General features: G+C 53.3%; 1 protein-coding gene across 2 annotated transcripts in view; it reads right to left on the bottom strand.

The window, feature by feature from the left end:
• zgc:110158 (uncharacterized protein LOC553590 homolog) overlaps positions 1 to 14900 on the bottom strand; it is a 31784-nt gene extending 16884 nt beyond the window's left edge. Inside the window, exons 1-4 of one of the 2 annotated variants that reach the window (XM_035536396.1) lie at positions 14691 to 14900; positions 10213 to 10285; positions 8847 to 8908; positions 6451 to 6535 (exon numbers count right to left, since the gene is read on the bottom strand). In XM_035536396.1, the coding sequence (XP_035392289.1) occupies positions 6451 to 6535; positions 8847 to 8908; positions 10213 to 10285; positions 14691 to 14746 (276 nt within the window). In that variant the 5' untranslated portion in view covers positions 14747 to 14900. The remainder of the gene's footprint in view (positions 1 to 6450; positions 6536 to 8846; positions 8909 to 10212; positions 10286 to 14690) is intronic. The other variant, XM_035536397.1, reaches the window with a different exon arrangement.
• Between the last annotated feature and the right edge of the window lie 833 nt (positions 14901 to 15733).

Below are 15733 nucleotides of genomic sequence, written 5' to 3'. Positions count from 1 at the left end.
CAGTGTGCTGGAGAACAGAGGCACCGACCCCCACACCTGGAGTTCAGTTTTAGCTCCTCCCATCCAATACACCTGGTCTGGGAACTCACCCATGAGCCTAATGCTGAAGCACACTGTACAGAGCCACGCCACACGGGCAGGCGGGCACAGGCCCGGGTGCTTGTGTGCTAGCGGGTGGTGCGTCTCGCTCGCCAGCGGCGGTGCTGTGGAGCCCGCTCTGCCTCACCGTTGACAGGCGGCTCCAACTCCGACCCATCGATCCGCGCGACGCGCTCAATGGCTATCCGAGAAAACCAAGTGGCCCCGATCGATGCCGCTTAAAAGATTAGAAAAGCAAAGAAAGAAAGAAAGAAACCGGCGAGTCCCGATGTTTTTGTTGTTGTCTGCGAGACGGATACGCCTCTGCCCGTAAAAATGCTAACGCGGCCCCTGACGACGCGGAGGAGGTCCGTTGGTGCGCGCGGCGTGCACGTTTACGGCCGTGTTGGCACTGGGTGCTCCTCGATCCAGCAGATTGCGGCAGCTCGCCTTTGGCTCTCAGCTCGTCGAACCTGGGCTTCGGATTTTCTGGTGGCGTTCTGGTTTTCGCACGGCTGAAATCGCGAGTCGGTCGCGGCTGGAAACGTCCGACGGCCTTCGCTTACAGAACCAGCCTGGCTGCTAGTCGTCAGCGACTGGCCAGGTCGGGTTTACCTCGAGGCTAGCGGGCCAACGATGAAACAAAACAAACCCATAAACCAGAGCAAATGGGGACCTGTAGAGACAGCCGTGCAGGCAGGCAGCGGGTGTGCGCAGGCGTGTAAAAAAATAAATAAATACATTTCAAAAATATTAGAAAATCAAATGTATTCCATCTTTGGCTATGCAAAAATGGTGACTAACACACACCACCTGAGAGTCTGACCACCCACACAAGCAGGCCCCAGCATGTCCCGCCCCTCCCCCGACACACACACACACACACACACACACACACACAGCCCAGTCTGACCTTGCTATGGTTCTTTAACCCACACAGCATATCTAAGACCTTGCAAGAGTCTGTCTGAGACATGCCCTAATACTGTGTGTGTGTGTGTGTGTGTGTGTGCGCGCGTGTCTCCATAGCAGAGGACAGGAATTCCGAGCAACAGCGTTTACAGAGGACACGGACCTGGGTGGGCCAAGGACATGATGGAGAGCAGGAAACAGCAGCGCTGCTGTACACACCAAGGTTACCATGGACACCATTCCAAAAGTGCACAGGCTGTGTACGCGAGTGCTGCGCGCCTTGTGCACTTGTGCGCGTGTCAGAGACAGAGGCCCTGTGTACAACCACAAAATCATTGTTGACCCTGACGAGGAGTGCAGAGGTCACGTGGCAGGGTCACTGCCCAAGACTCCAGGCTGGAGGGATGGCAGATCCCAGTTCGAGGCCCCTCCCAGTTCAAGGGCCGGACACTACAAGTGGCTTAGCGGGGCCGGCCCATGTTTCCCCACAAGGATAAAAGTAATCCTACACCCTATTCCGTATTCCGTGCCAGCTGAGCACTCGGGGGCTCCTGGCAGGGGGGGTGCTCTGCGCAGCACAGGGTTGCGGGCACCAGCTGACCCCGGGGCGGGCGGTACGCGGTGCGGAGCTGCCCCTGGTGCGCGGCCTCCTGGTGAATACTGGTCTACGGGGCGCTGAACTCTTGTGCCCCTTTCGCAACCACAGAATCACAAAGCAGTTTGTGGCTTCAACCGAAACTGGTCCAGGTGCCTTCACTCTCATCCCACACACACACACACACACACACACACACACACACACACACACACACACACACACACACACACACACACAGCAGGGAGCAGTTGAGATAGTGGGAATGGAGCCATGAGAAGATGCAGGTATAAAAACAGTAATCGGAGGGCATTAGAGTCACTGTCTGTAAGTACAGTCCCAGACTACAGGAAAAGCGACTGGAAGCAACCCAAGCACTGCCGCTGTGGGGTGTGTGTGTGTGTGTAACAAATTCCTATGAATAAAGTACAGATTCAAAACAATGCTAATATAAAACCAATATTTATAATGTAGAGGTGATGCTTTAATAAGCTGAGAGGGATAAGAGGGAGGCATGTACTTCACACACACACACACACACACACACACACACACACACACACACACACACACAAAAAAAATCAGCTGACACACAAGCACCATTTGCCAAAGCTCGCAGACTAAGTGATATTCTATGAGCTCACCTTCACTCAACCCCCCCCCTTACACACACACACACACACACACACACACACACACACACACACACACACACTCCCCCACCAGCCAGCACTCTCCACAGGCAGGCAGATACCCGGGCCACGGCTCATCTGCACGGGGAAAGGCGGGCCGGTGGAAGGCGGTAGGAACAGCAGGCAAGGGAAGCACCTCGAGTGTGTGTGAATGCGGCGGGCGTTGAGTGGGCCGCGCGCAGATGTGGAGTGTTTGCCTCTCGACGCCGGCAGGCAGCCCGTCACCGGGTTGGTGTGGCCAAACACACAGCGCCCTGGGGCATGCACAGACAGACAGACAGGCCAGATCCCACGTGCGCGCGCGCGCACGCACAGACGGGCAGAAGTACACGCGCGCGCGCGCACGCACACACACACACACACACACACACACACACACACACACACAGAGAGCCAAGAGTGAAGTGTGGGCACAGCCTGCCAACCCAGAGAGTCGGTCAGAACGGAACAACTGGAGTGAGAGACAAGCACAGAGGGACACACACACACACACACACACACACACACACAGGACAGGCTGCAGAGTTTTACCCAGAGAAACAGCCAGCACAGGCAGGCAGGCAGGCAGGCAGGCAACTGCATGGGGGGGGTGCTCGTGAGACGGCGCATGATGCGTCGTGTGTGTGTGGACTGGGCGAGTCTCTCTGGACCAGCGCTGCAGCCCAGCGAGCAAACGCGGAGGTAAATAGGGAACAGACGTCGATGTGGTTGCCGTGCACACGTGCTCCCCGCGCAAACAAAGCTACCAGCCCTCGTCTACGGCTCCTGTGGGTACGGGGCACGAAAACCCCACCGACACACACACACACACACACACACACAGACACACACACACACACACACACACACACACACACACACAGACAGACAGACAGACAGACACACACGATTCGTACAGTTATTGCATTCCGAGGACAATGTGTGCAGCATGTTGTACACACAGCGATAATTTTATGTGGCTGACTCCCTACCCCGCTAACACACACACACACACACACACACACACACAATCAAATATTAACTACAGTCCTGCAGCGAGCATGCTCGGAGAGCCTCGCAGAATGCACACAGCAACCAGCTCGGGGTGTTAACCCCGCAAGTGCCGGAAGGCAGCATGGCCAAGCGGGGAGCAGCTGTCCTCGCGATGCCCCGCCCGCCTTCCCGGAACATTCTTGGGCGACGCGCGTCTGGAAAAAAAAAAAAAAAAAAAAAAAAAAAAAAAAAAAAAAAGTTCCTCGGCACTACTGAACGAAACGGCAGGAACCGCGCCGGACATGTCGTAACCCTTCTTTTTCTGCTCAGTGCTGCCGCGGTGCCGGACTCCCCGTCCTTACCCGGAGCCGGCAAACGAGGGAGCCGGCATCACGGCCAAGCAGCCAGATTACCCAATCAATCTTCCACCCAGAGAGAGGGGAGGAACCAGACAGGGGCAGAGAGAGAGAGAGAGAGAGAGAGACAGAGAGAGACTAAGAGAGACTGAGAGCGCATGGGAGCACAAGCATGTGAAGAGAGAAACACACACACACAGTGTATGTGTGTGTGTAGGACATAGAGAGATATCAAATCTAGTCAACCTGCTGGTCCATACACAGAGCTCTTATCATAGCCATCAGCTCGAGTGAACCAGGCGCTGACGTCACGTGGCAGGACGGAGGCGGATTACCGAAACAACCGAATAAACACCACTGCGTGGTAAAAAAACAAAAAAATAAAACACCACAAAACGAACCCCGCCCCTCGTTCTGCGCTACTAAGGAAATATTTACACTGGTACAAGATAAAGCGGATAAAGTGGTGGGGATGGGGGGATTAAAACCGCGCCTTGGGGACGCCGGCCACGCTTCTGCCGGTCAGGCGACTCCAGTCTGAGAGGTAGCGGGACAATTCTGCTCCGTCCTTTAAAAGGCCAGGGTAACAGCGCCTGGCAGAGGGGCAAAGTTATGGCGAGAGGCTTAAAGAGGCGGCAAGCGAGAGGGTTATTCTGCTCGCTGGCCACCGACAGACACCGAGGAGCATGTTTTGAAAGAAACTGCGGGAGAAGAGGGCGCGGGAGAGAGGAAGAGAAGGATAGAGGGAGGGAGAGACAGAGAGAGAAAAGGGGGTGGGGAAAGAGACACCATTACACGCACGCACGCACGCACGCACGCGCTCAGCAGCCTGCTCCACTGTAGAGAAAACCGAAACGGCGCCATCCAGACGCGCGCTCACCCCGCCGCCTGCTCCGCCGGCACCACCCGGGAGCTGCACCCTGAACGCCGCCCTCACGCAGGAGAGCCAATCGCAACCTGCGCCACGTCCGCCACGCTTTTATGGCCCAGAGCTCTGTGCAAACAGCCAGCGCTGAAAGTCAGGGAGAAGAATAAATGAAATACAAACTATAGCCTCCTCTGCTGTCCATGCGATGGTGGTGGTGTCGGGGGTGGGGGGTGGTCGGGGACTTAAATGAAGAGCCGAGGCCATCCGGACCCGCCGAACGGGCTTTGGAACGATGCCAAAGCGCAGGGGGATCCGATCGACACCTCCAGGATGGGCACGGGGTAAGCGGGTGCCTCCGGCGCTCCCGAGGTGTCGTGGTGCTACGCTGCGGGCCTGTAGCCAAGCCTGCAATCCTGCCAAATCCCCACCGGCTTAGCCCCTCAACCGTCGCCGGGATTGGGAGATTAGAACGCTGTATTCCATTATCTCCCCCACGGCGGAGGGCATTCAAGCTCAGTCTCTGGTCCAGAGGAGGCGGCGTAGGAGACACAGCAACTCGCGCACGCACGCACACACACACACACACACACACACACACACACACACACACACACACACACACACACACACACACACACAGCCGCGCCACCCAACGAGAGAGCAAGGGAACAGCCCGAGATCATCATTAATCACCCAACTCAAGGACGCGATAGTTGCCGTGAAGACCTTGCCAAGCAGACCCACACAGACAGACCCCCACACAACACCCCGCACGTCGAACAACAGAATCATTTAGAAAGCCTTTGGAGACTCATTTTAAATAAACAAAAACAAACAAATCCATTTTTTAAAAGTGTTAATTCTCAGTGCCGAGTAGCACATTTAACTTAATCCTTTTCAGAAAAATCAGAACGTTTACGCGTGATGAAAAAGCAGTCTTTACTAATTATATTTAGCCAAACCCGAATTGCTTGCCTCATTAACACTGAAAAAAACAGAAAAACACATGCACTGGCCGAGATAACGAGCGAGTTCAACAGGTGTTTGGGGTGTATACACAAGAGTTCCATCTTTGCACTTCCATTCATGTTTTCAGGGGACGTCCGAGTTAACAAGGTCTTCAGTTGTGAGGCTGTTGATACCGGAGCCCCTCCTCCCTGCAAATTGTACGACCCAAGTTCGGGCCACGAGACGCATGGCGTCGCACCAACCAGCACCGCCGTTACTGGCGGGCATCCCGTCTGGCCCCGCCTTAGTAAAATAACACAGAACTCTACAAGTCAAAAAGTACAGCGCTCGACGCAACAGCCGGATCAGGACGAAATTACCCAGCTACCCTGCATTAGATGTTGTGGTTCGGCGGCATAACGGCGATAGCAAACGACAGTAAAGCGTTTATCTTCTGTGATGTCTGAGAAAAAGAGAAGCCGCTCGACTACAACGGTGCTGCCGTTGTCGTCCTTTTCCCGTAGAAACGTGGGCACAAATTGCCCGCCGCGCTAATCAGATTACGTGTCCGTCACTGCAAATTAGCAAAGCGCCGGGTGTGGAGACGATGCGTAGGCCAGATCTTTAGCCAAAAAAAAATGATGAGCGAGAGGATGTGGGAAACCGAGCCAAAAATACAAGAAAAAAAAGAAAAAAGGATGGAAAAGTGAAGAGAAGTGAAGTGAAGTCCATTCTGGCTCTCCGTAGACGCTCCTCTGCGTCTCACTCACGTTAAGCTTCTTTCGCTAATATTGACCTTCGACGGTGTCGCCGGAACGATGAACCCAACATCCTAAACTTGTGCGGTGCGTCGACTACGAACCGTCATCCGCCACCCTTCTCCCGCCACCTCACACACGACCGACGCCGTTGGTGGACAAAACGGGCTACCGGGGCATGGCCTGCTCCTATTGGACGAGAGAAAGGGTCCGGCCCTGCCTGCCCAGTCCAGGGGGTGGGGGTGGGAGGGGAAATCGGCCTGTCACTTACGTAGTCGTGGAAGGCCTTGGCCTCGCTGGAGTGCTCGCAGGTCTCGCGCCGGTCTGGAGCCGCGCAGTACAGGTCCCAGAACACACTGCAACAGGAGGGGCAGAGCTTCACAGCCAACACGGTTTAAAAGCACATAGTGTAAAGACACATACAGGGTAGAGACTCACATGCACACACATATATATGAAGTTTTTAATACACACAAGCTAATTTGAAATATAATTGAACCTTCTACTCAAAAAGCAAACTGTGTGTGTGTGTGTGTGTGTGTGTGTGTGTGAGCCCAACACTGCAGTCCAGTAAGGAACAAAGGAAACGTGTTCAAACAGAAGCAGAGCTCATCAACCAAAGGTCCGGAGCCCCTCAAACTCTCAGCCCACATGCAGGGTTACGGATCAATTAAGCCAGGGATTTCCTCAATTAAGTCCACTCAGGTCCTTCAGGGTGGCTGGAGGGTGGGGTCCATGAGGTTTCCTTCCGAATGGCATTTTAATGACTGCACTGAAACTAAGTACCTGTTTAACACATTCAAATTAGATCTCTCCTGGTCATCAGACATCGATTTAATGGGAACTCCATAAAGGTGCTGGAACAGGGGGTGGGGGGATTCAGCAGGTGCGGCCAAGGCCGAGACCGCCCGTGACGGCGTTTCAGCGCGCCTCTCCGCAGCGCAGAGAACAGGGACGTCACACAGTTGGCCGTGTGCACAGCAGGTGTGTTTTTGTTCTGCCCCTCGCCCTCCTCTGCGCGCTTTGTATGTTTACCGGGATAAGGAACATTCCAGAACCCTTGCACAGCACACGAAGGAGTTAAGGTCAGGAAAATAAGAGAATCGGTGTCTGTGTGTGTGGGGTGGGGCTGATAGCCGGAAAAGAAATCCAGGAACAGATTCAGAAGGCAGAAAGCTACACCTGAACTAAGAAAAAATCCGACCATCTGTGGGGGTCAGAATATTTAGCCTCAGTCTTTGGTTTTTGGGGGAAACACAGAAGCCACCAAAGTTCACTCGCACTTAAGCCCCGAGATGCCGGCCTCCCCAGGGCAGGGGGAGCCTCAATTGCTCTTTCCCTTTTGCGGTGAGCTACGCGTAAAGCTACTAAACGCGGCCCCTCCCCCTGCTGAGACGGCACCTTTGCTTTCTTACGCAGGGTGTCGTTTGCGCGCCTACAGAGGGTTTGGTCTGGGGGACGCGCCTGCGACCTCGTAACCTGCCGACACAAACTCCAGCAGGAGGGTACATAGCGTCGGTGATGACTATTGCTGGTGTCGCGCACACAGCAGTAATCACTCCGCTACAGGCTGTACAGCCAGTGACTGCAGTTACAGTGTGTTCAAACTTCTTTAAAAAAACCTGGAAAAATAAATAAATGAATAAAATAATTCCAAATCTAAGAAAATCAGAGAGATCAGAGTTGAAATAGACTTGATATCTTCTGGCATCGAGCCAGCGAAAGCTCGCCCAGTTTAAACAAAGCAGTTTTAAACACAGCCTTACTAAAACAGAACATTTACAAAAAGTCTATGTAGGCTGCGTCTCGGGGGTGATCCCACACACGCTGGCAACCCAGCATGAACAAGACTACTCTGAGTATTTTTCTTTCATGGACCTCCAGCTTAAAATGTGCTAGTTGGCCAATCAGAGGGGCCGATCAATAGGCTCAATCCCTTAATTGAGCCGAGCGAAATAAAGGTTAAGTGAAGTGGGGGGGGCTTCAGTTGATCAGTAAACAAATGGCTTATGGGAGGGGCCAGCACATGTGTTTAAGGGGGAAACCTGCATGCATCCTATTCCCTGCTTGGCCCCCAGTGACCTCTGCAGACCGAGAGGTTGTTGACCCCGTGCCCCGCCCCCCACCGGTGAGAGCCAGGCCACGGGGAGAGGAAGGAAAAGCCCATGCTCGGGGCTGGGGGGCGCACAAAGGGGAGCGGAACGCAAAGGGTTAATCTGCCCGGGGTCCTCCGTCTTGAACAAAGGGCCCCGGCCAGAGACAAAGGTTGGCAGCAGGGGCGAGAGTCAGGCGAGCTCCGCCTCTACCACACCATCTGGGGCTTTTGTTTTTGGGGAGGCAGGACAGGAAGCCCGGGGAGGGGGGGTGGGGGGGAGGGGCGACGGGAAACCGAGGGCGGCCGTCTCGCGGCGGACGCTCGGGCCGGGCCGCGATCCGCTTAGTCCGTGGGAAAAGTGCCCCGGCAGGGCAGCGCTCGGGGACAAAGAGGAAGAAACGGCATCGGACGCCTCCTCGTCTGCTCTCAGCGCAGCGGCGCTCGTTCAGATCGTCGGCCGTGTTTTTGGGGCCGAGGAATGCGACTCCCCGTGGATTAGCGAGTCAGCGGCTTTAATCGGTGATGGAGAAAAGGGAGGAACCACCAGCACAGAGAACAGGAACGGGACGTACCACCACCATGAATGCAGGAATCCTGGAGGCTCTCCTAGAGTAATGTTCTTCTCCCACCGGATCTAAGGTGTGAGAGAGAGAGAGACACACACACACACACACACACACACACACACACACACATTTTAAGGTGGTGCATATTACATATTAAACTCAGCCATACTTCTGCCTGACAGGCAAAACATACCAGCTCACCTTTTCTCTGTTACTGTACAACCCCCCCCCCCCCCCAGGTCCTACGTGTTAGCGGACTTCCTGCTTCACGCCACCGACCCGCACGTGCCTCTCAGTCCAAGCATCCCCTCCCTTTGACCAGTGGAGGGGGCTTTTTTCCCTTCTAAATTTCTCCCCTGCGCAAGCGGAAACGGGTAGAGCCGCTGGTGTTAAAGCCGCCGTCTTGGCGGCTCGTGACGGCCGAGGCGAAGGATCGCGGGGAATTAAACCGGTCTAACCATTACGCACGGACAATTAAACAGGAAAATGTAACAAGAATTGGAACTCCGAGATATAGAACCACAGGTTCGTTCTCTGCTGCTTAAAAGAGGATTACTGTGAGAGGTCTTAAGGTTAAGAACACATTATCGGGCAATTTCTCCTCGTCACTCTTCCAACCGCCCTGATAAACATCGGACCGGCTCGCTGGGTAGCTTCTTACACACACACACACACACACACACACACACACACACACACACACACACACACACACACACACACACACACACACACACACAGACACAGACACAGACACGCGACCACAAGAGTTTAGCAACCACCGCTGATCTGAAACCAGCTCGTCCTGGAGCGAGCAAAAACAGGCCGTTGTTATCATAACACGCCGTCATGACTGTTGCAACACGCATTTTTAGAGTCTCGTTACACACGCATCAAGTTAAAGCGGCACGAGACGTGCCGCGTAGCAGGAGGATGTCTACGAGCGCCGTTCCCATTCCGTGCGGCCTCGCTAAAACATCACGGCCTTCCGGACAATAAAAAAAAAAGGGGACCGCAGATGGATCAGAGAGCTGGAGAAGGTTGTCGTCGCCTCGTGCACACCTGGCACTCGCCGACCCACAAAACCAAGTTATGACGCGACCGTTCCGTGCGGGTACCAGAAGCTCTCTCGTGCCGTACTGGCTGTATATATCTGGGTTGTGCTTCAAATCTCAAAAACTTCGCTTGAAACACTCGATGTACACCACCCCGACTGCGTGAACGGGAAACAAAAGGCCTCCTGTGCGCGGCCAAAGTCGAGCTTGCGCGTTTCACCTCCAGTTAGTGCCCATTTCACGCGCAACCTCGTCCTGTGGGCCGGACAACGCTAAAGTCGGATAATGCACATATGGAAGGGGGGGGGTGTACTCACCTCAGACAGGAAGGTTTGTGCTGATTTCTGAGCGCCGACATGTAGCAGGTATTCGTAGACATATAAAGCTAACCTGGAAAACGAGAGACAGAAAAAATAATCACTACATTATACCATAGGCACACAATATACAGGAAGTGCTCCTGTTCACTCACTGCTGTTCACTCTGACCCGTCCAACACACCCCCTGGACCTGCCCCCAGCCTCCGGGTACACAACTGGGGGGTGGATGTCAATCTGGCCGTGACATATCCATAGAACACTACTCCTTTTGCGAGGTCTGCAGCAGTATGTGTGTGTGTGTGTGTGTGTGTGTGTGTGTGTGTGTGTGTGTGTGTCTGCGTACGCACGCACCAGGCCGCAGAAGTCATGCCAGACAGCGGAAAGGAGACGGCCGTTTACGGCTCAGATCGGAGCTTGAAACAAACGCGGCCTTTAGGACGCCAGATTGGACAAAGAATTCCCATCCTGGACGTTAGCGAAGTCTTTTGGCCGGACTGCCAACGTATTTCACACTGCGGTCGCACGGGCGAGCGCGCCTGCGTCTCCCCCGGCAGAAGTGACCCCCCCCCACCCAGCTGCGAGTCATAAAACAACCAGGGAGAGTTCTCTGAACTTCCAATCAATGGCTACGTGATAAAGAAGCAAACAAAACAACGGATACGCACACGAATCCGCAAGCGCACACACCCAACATGCACAGACCACCCACCCTCCCCCCCACCACACACACACACACACAGAGAGAGAATGAGCTGGTAAACGGGGGTGGGGGGAGCCTCAACGACCGTCATAAAACCGAGGAAGACGGCTTCAAAGAGGACGCCAAAGCCCTCCTAAAACTTCCTGTTAGAGAGAGAGGGACTGAGGGGGTGTCACGGTTAAAAAACAAAAAAAAACAACAACAAAAAAAACACAGTATGGGGACGCAGGCAGGCAGCGGGTCTGCCCGACGGCTTCTGAGTACGAGCGTTCACCCAAGACACCGAGGGAAAGGCCATACTCACCGGTATGGCGAGGTGGGTAAACGCACCTAGTCACGGTTACTTCTGGAATTATTGGGGGGGGGGGCGTTCGCGGACGTGCAGGGCAGAGTGCACACACGTCACGTCACACGTGGCGCACTCCCAAAGACTGTAAACATCCAGCCTTGACTCCACAAGTCGACCGCCTGCGTCCTGCCTCAGCGCCGCTGGGGCGTGAGCTTAGCCGCAGCTTGCGGGGTACGCAAAACACTTCCTGGCAAGGGAGGCGCAGAAGGGGCGGGGTCAGGCCGGGGTCAGGCCGGGGTCATCTGGACGACGCGAGGGTAGGGGAGCACGGACGGCGGCGCAGAGGACGCTGACTGATCTACCCGTCGGTTGTTCTCCCACCAGAGAGCCGCACAGCTGAGATGGCAACAGAGCCACAAAAGCCATTTCCTGTTTTCTGTGTGTTTTTTTGTTTTGTTTTGTTTTTTTAAATCTAAAAAGAAATGCAAAGTTTAGCTCAGGGTTCACTGCAATCACAAAGTTCCAAGAGAAACTAAACGCAAACTAAATGTGACACTGTCCCCCATCATACATCCTCACAGCCTGGATGTTGAAGAGCCAAAGACTCACGACTTCAACAGGTCACCCATCAACCTTTGTTTGAACGTCCAAATCCTTCAACAACCTTACAAAGGATTCGTTTCTTTTTCTTCGTAATGCCAAGTGTGCACACAGGCTGCTGGATAAAACAAGCACACTCAAATGTGAACCCGTACAGAAAAACTCAGAGACCCTACTCTGTTGCGGTATCTATATTCAAACAACCGCTAACGCGATTCAAATGTTAGAAAACAAACACCACCACACACACACATACACGCACGCTTGTTGGATCCAGACAGGCGAACGCCAGTGGCAAGTTGCGTAAAGAGATGTAGGACGGTAATCTGCACGCGGTCCCCCTCACCCCCTGGCGTCTCCTCTCGGAGAGGCCCGCTGCTCTGGGGGCAGAGCGAGGTCTGAAGAGAGGTGGCATAAGGTGGTCAACCCAAGGGAGACAGGACATTAGCCCCTCAACCAGATCCTGTGTCCTTCTGCAGGGAGTCTCGTACACGGGGAGGAGATTAAACACAGGTCAGGGTGCTCGGCCGTCCACGTAACGCCAGGTGCAGCGTCCGCTAAACGGCGTTCTCCTCAGGGTCATGGGTACCCACCCCTCTCCCCGCTAGCGCCACGCGTTACAAAACCGCAAAGGCGGGAAATCGCATCGGTCGACGAGCGGGGAGGGTCGGGCCGGGCCGAACGGCGGCGGCCCGCATCAAAGGGGCCCCTCCCCTGCGCGCTCGGCGGCAGAGACACACTCTGACCGCATTGCCCGGGGCCCTCTGACAAAAGGCCGTCTTTAAACGCGCGTGCCACTTGGAAGCGCTCTTCAAAGGGACGGTTAAGAAAATCGCATTTTCAAGCGTGCCGTCAATTATTCAACGCGGGAGCAGTTTTGTGGGGGGGGCTCAGGAGCGAACTTGCGGCTGAATACAAAAGGCTACGTCCTCGTGTCAACCGTGGCTAAGGAAACAGACACATGGGATTGATTTGTCTCAAGCGGGGTGCACGTCGGTTCAAAGGAGCGTCTCCCGCACGTATGCCGTTTGCAGAGACGTTCGGAGACGGTTTAAGCCCTTAAACCTGTCTCTCGGGCCCAGTCCTCCGCAATGTAGTTTCATGCCTTGCTTACACTGACAGACCTAGTTCAGGAGGGCCGTGAAAATCAGGCAAGAGCTACCAGAGGTGAACGGGAACAGGAACCGCCAAGCTGTGCGGTGCCGAGGGCTTCACCGCAACCCTGATCCGAGCAACTCGGCCTTTAACTTTGCACCCATGAAAACTACGACACACTGAGTTCTTCACAGTGATGTGACCCCGGTTTAAGGAGCTGGGGACACTGGTAACGGGCGACTAAAACAACGAGAAGTTTAATAATCCAGCTCACGTGGGGGACAGCGAGCGGGGTGGGGGGAATTGTATAGCGGCCTTTCAGACAGGGAAAAAGGGTCCCATCGTGGAAAGACTTCTTGGGAGCAAGCAATTTCTTGAAACTCTGAAGGACAGAGCCTGCAACACTTTGCAAAACTTATTAACTAGAAAGAACAGAAGACGATGGCTGCGTTTCCCCCAGTTGTATGCCACCTTAATATCATTTTGGCATTTGGAAAGTCAAATATAGCCTGTTAACTTTTGGGGGGGGGGGGGGGGGGGGTGCACACTTCTGCATCAGAGATGGAACTCTCACGCGCTGGGACACGCCGCGAGCGCTGCCCCTGCGCGGACCTTCGTCAAACGCACCAGCGATAATCCTCCGGATGGAACAGACGCGCGTAAAATGTCACCAAATCACCGCTTTTAAAATACGAGCGCTGAACTGCGTCCTCGGGAAACCCGCCGGGTCACGCGTTGAGGACCCGGGCTTGTCGCCGCGAGCGTACACACAACGGACGTCTGCGCAGGAAAACCAGCGCGCGTGCCGAGGTCCAGAAACGTTACCGGTGCAATCGTCAAAGTTAAACGTCGCAGGTTACTGCTCAAGTGCTAGAGAGGTTGCATAAGTGCTAGGCTGGTTTGAGAGTTGAGGAATTAGAGAACTTTAACGGTAAGGCTAAAACAACGTGAGTGACGGAGGAGGAGGAGGAGAAGGGAGGTTTTAAACGCCACAAAAACGCAATCGCCAGAACGTTGGGGAACATATTGTAGCCGTTTCTGCGCAAGTGTATAGATAAAACTATCGCTAAAATCCTCTCGTCTCCCCTCGCCTGAAGAGCAGGCAGATTTTGAAATTACCCCAGACTGCCCGGGCGCCCGTGCAGAACAGATGCACGCAACTTTCCACTTTCCAGCCATTTAGCACGTAGTTTTTTTTTTTTTTTAGTGCGTTAACGTGACGAGATCGGTCCCGTTCACAAAAGGCGAGTTGTGAGCTAGCATCCACGAATCCCCCCCAGCGCGTGAGCTGCACGCATTGTTCCCGAGCGCGAGCAAAACTCTTGCGGCATCACGGCGCATGCAGAACTGCGCCTAGTGCTGTGGACATCGTGGACGTCGTGGAGACTAAATATTTGCACGAACCGAACATGCATCACGAAACCCGATGCAGCCGTTAAAAAAAACATGCACGAAATCTGTCGCGACAAGCTCGTGGACCAACTTGCACATCCATCTCCAAAACTGCAAGGGTTAGCACGTTAGCATAAACACACCAGGCTAAGGGGAAACGAGAGATAAACAACACAAAAAAACACAGAGCAACAACACACAAAAACAGCAGACAATTCTACGAAATAACGCCGAAGTGTACCAAGTTGTTTTTTGTTTTTGTTTTGTTTTGTTTTTTAAACCAGTTGACTTTCACGCGTAAGTTGCACGAGCCAGGCACGAGAGAAAGTGCTCGCCGTGGCCGTCCAGGTAAACGTTAGAGGGTCTGGTGTCTGTGACAATGCACAAATTTTCACTTACTTCTCTCTTGCTTGGCTATCAGACGGCACGACAGCTCCTTTGCCTTTGGCGTACATGTTGGACTCTTGTTTTTAAGACTTTTAACCTGCTCAACACCTGTCAAAGAAAGCAGCCAGGAAAACCGTCCATCTCCATAGCTACCCGGATAGTGGCTTTTTTCCTCCTTTTTTTTTTTTTACATCTCCAACATTGGCCACAAATCAGGCACAGTTTCTACTGGGGGTACTTGAAACAGGCCATTGGCAGATCTTTTTTTTTTTTTTTTTTTTTAAATCGCTGTTCTCGGATTTTACTCACCCTCCCCCTGCTGTGTAGAGAGCTGGGGGGGGGGGGGGCTTCTTAAAGGGGAACGCACAACACAAATACCTGACTTACAGATCATACTTTTCACAAGTGATGACGTTTTGTGCTATGCTACTAATTTAGCGATAAGTTATCATTGTTATCAGATGTTTTAATCCACATCACTTCATTGTAAATGTTGAGTTTCATACTGATGATGTCCTTCTAGCACTAAGGCATGTATTGCAGCTAACAGCTGAATGCAATCCGTGAAGTCTGACGAAATTCTGTATCTTGGCGGGATGGATTTTTGAACTACTGTATAGTAAAACTCAAGTGATTTTGGAATTCTGTAATTTAGTCTTAGAACATAAGTAACCCTCATGGGTTTCACCTGAACTGGAACAGTTAGGCCTACTAAATGATGAGAGGCTCAAATTTAGAAATCTTGAAAATGGTGGATATTACAGACGTTTTTCCAAAATTCCTCCCAGTGTTTGTCCAACTTGCTGTCTGTGGATCTGCTCATAGTACAAAATCTCCTGACATAGAACAGTGAAGACTAGAAAGTGCTTCCTTCTCTAACCCAAGTAGCTGCACTGAACAGTATGGATGGTAGCAACCAGCAACAATCACTGTTCATCCTAAGCAGTGCCAAGCTCCCCTGTGCAGCTCCGAGCCTTTCAGCAATACAGGTCAAACAAAGCATCCGTCTCCCATAAGCCCACACGGCTAATCAAGAGATGAACTTGCACTCATTG

The sequence above is a fragment of the Electrophorus electricus genome, chromosome 18 (genome assembly GCF_013358815.1).
Source record: "Electrophorus electricus isolate fEleEle1 chromosome 18, fEleEle1.pri, whole genome shotgun sequence".
NCBI classification, from domain to species: Eukaryota; Metazoa; Chordata; class Actinopteri; order Gymnotiformes; family Gymnotidae; genus Electrophorus; species Electrophorus electricus.
The sequence above is the reverse complement of the archived record's forward strand: the minus strand, read 5'-3'. Positions and strand labels throughout refer to the sequence as shown.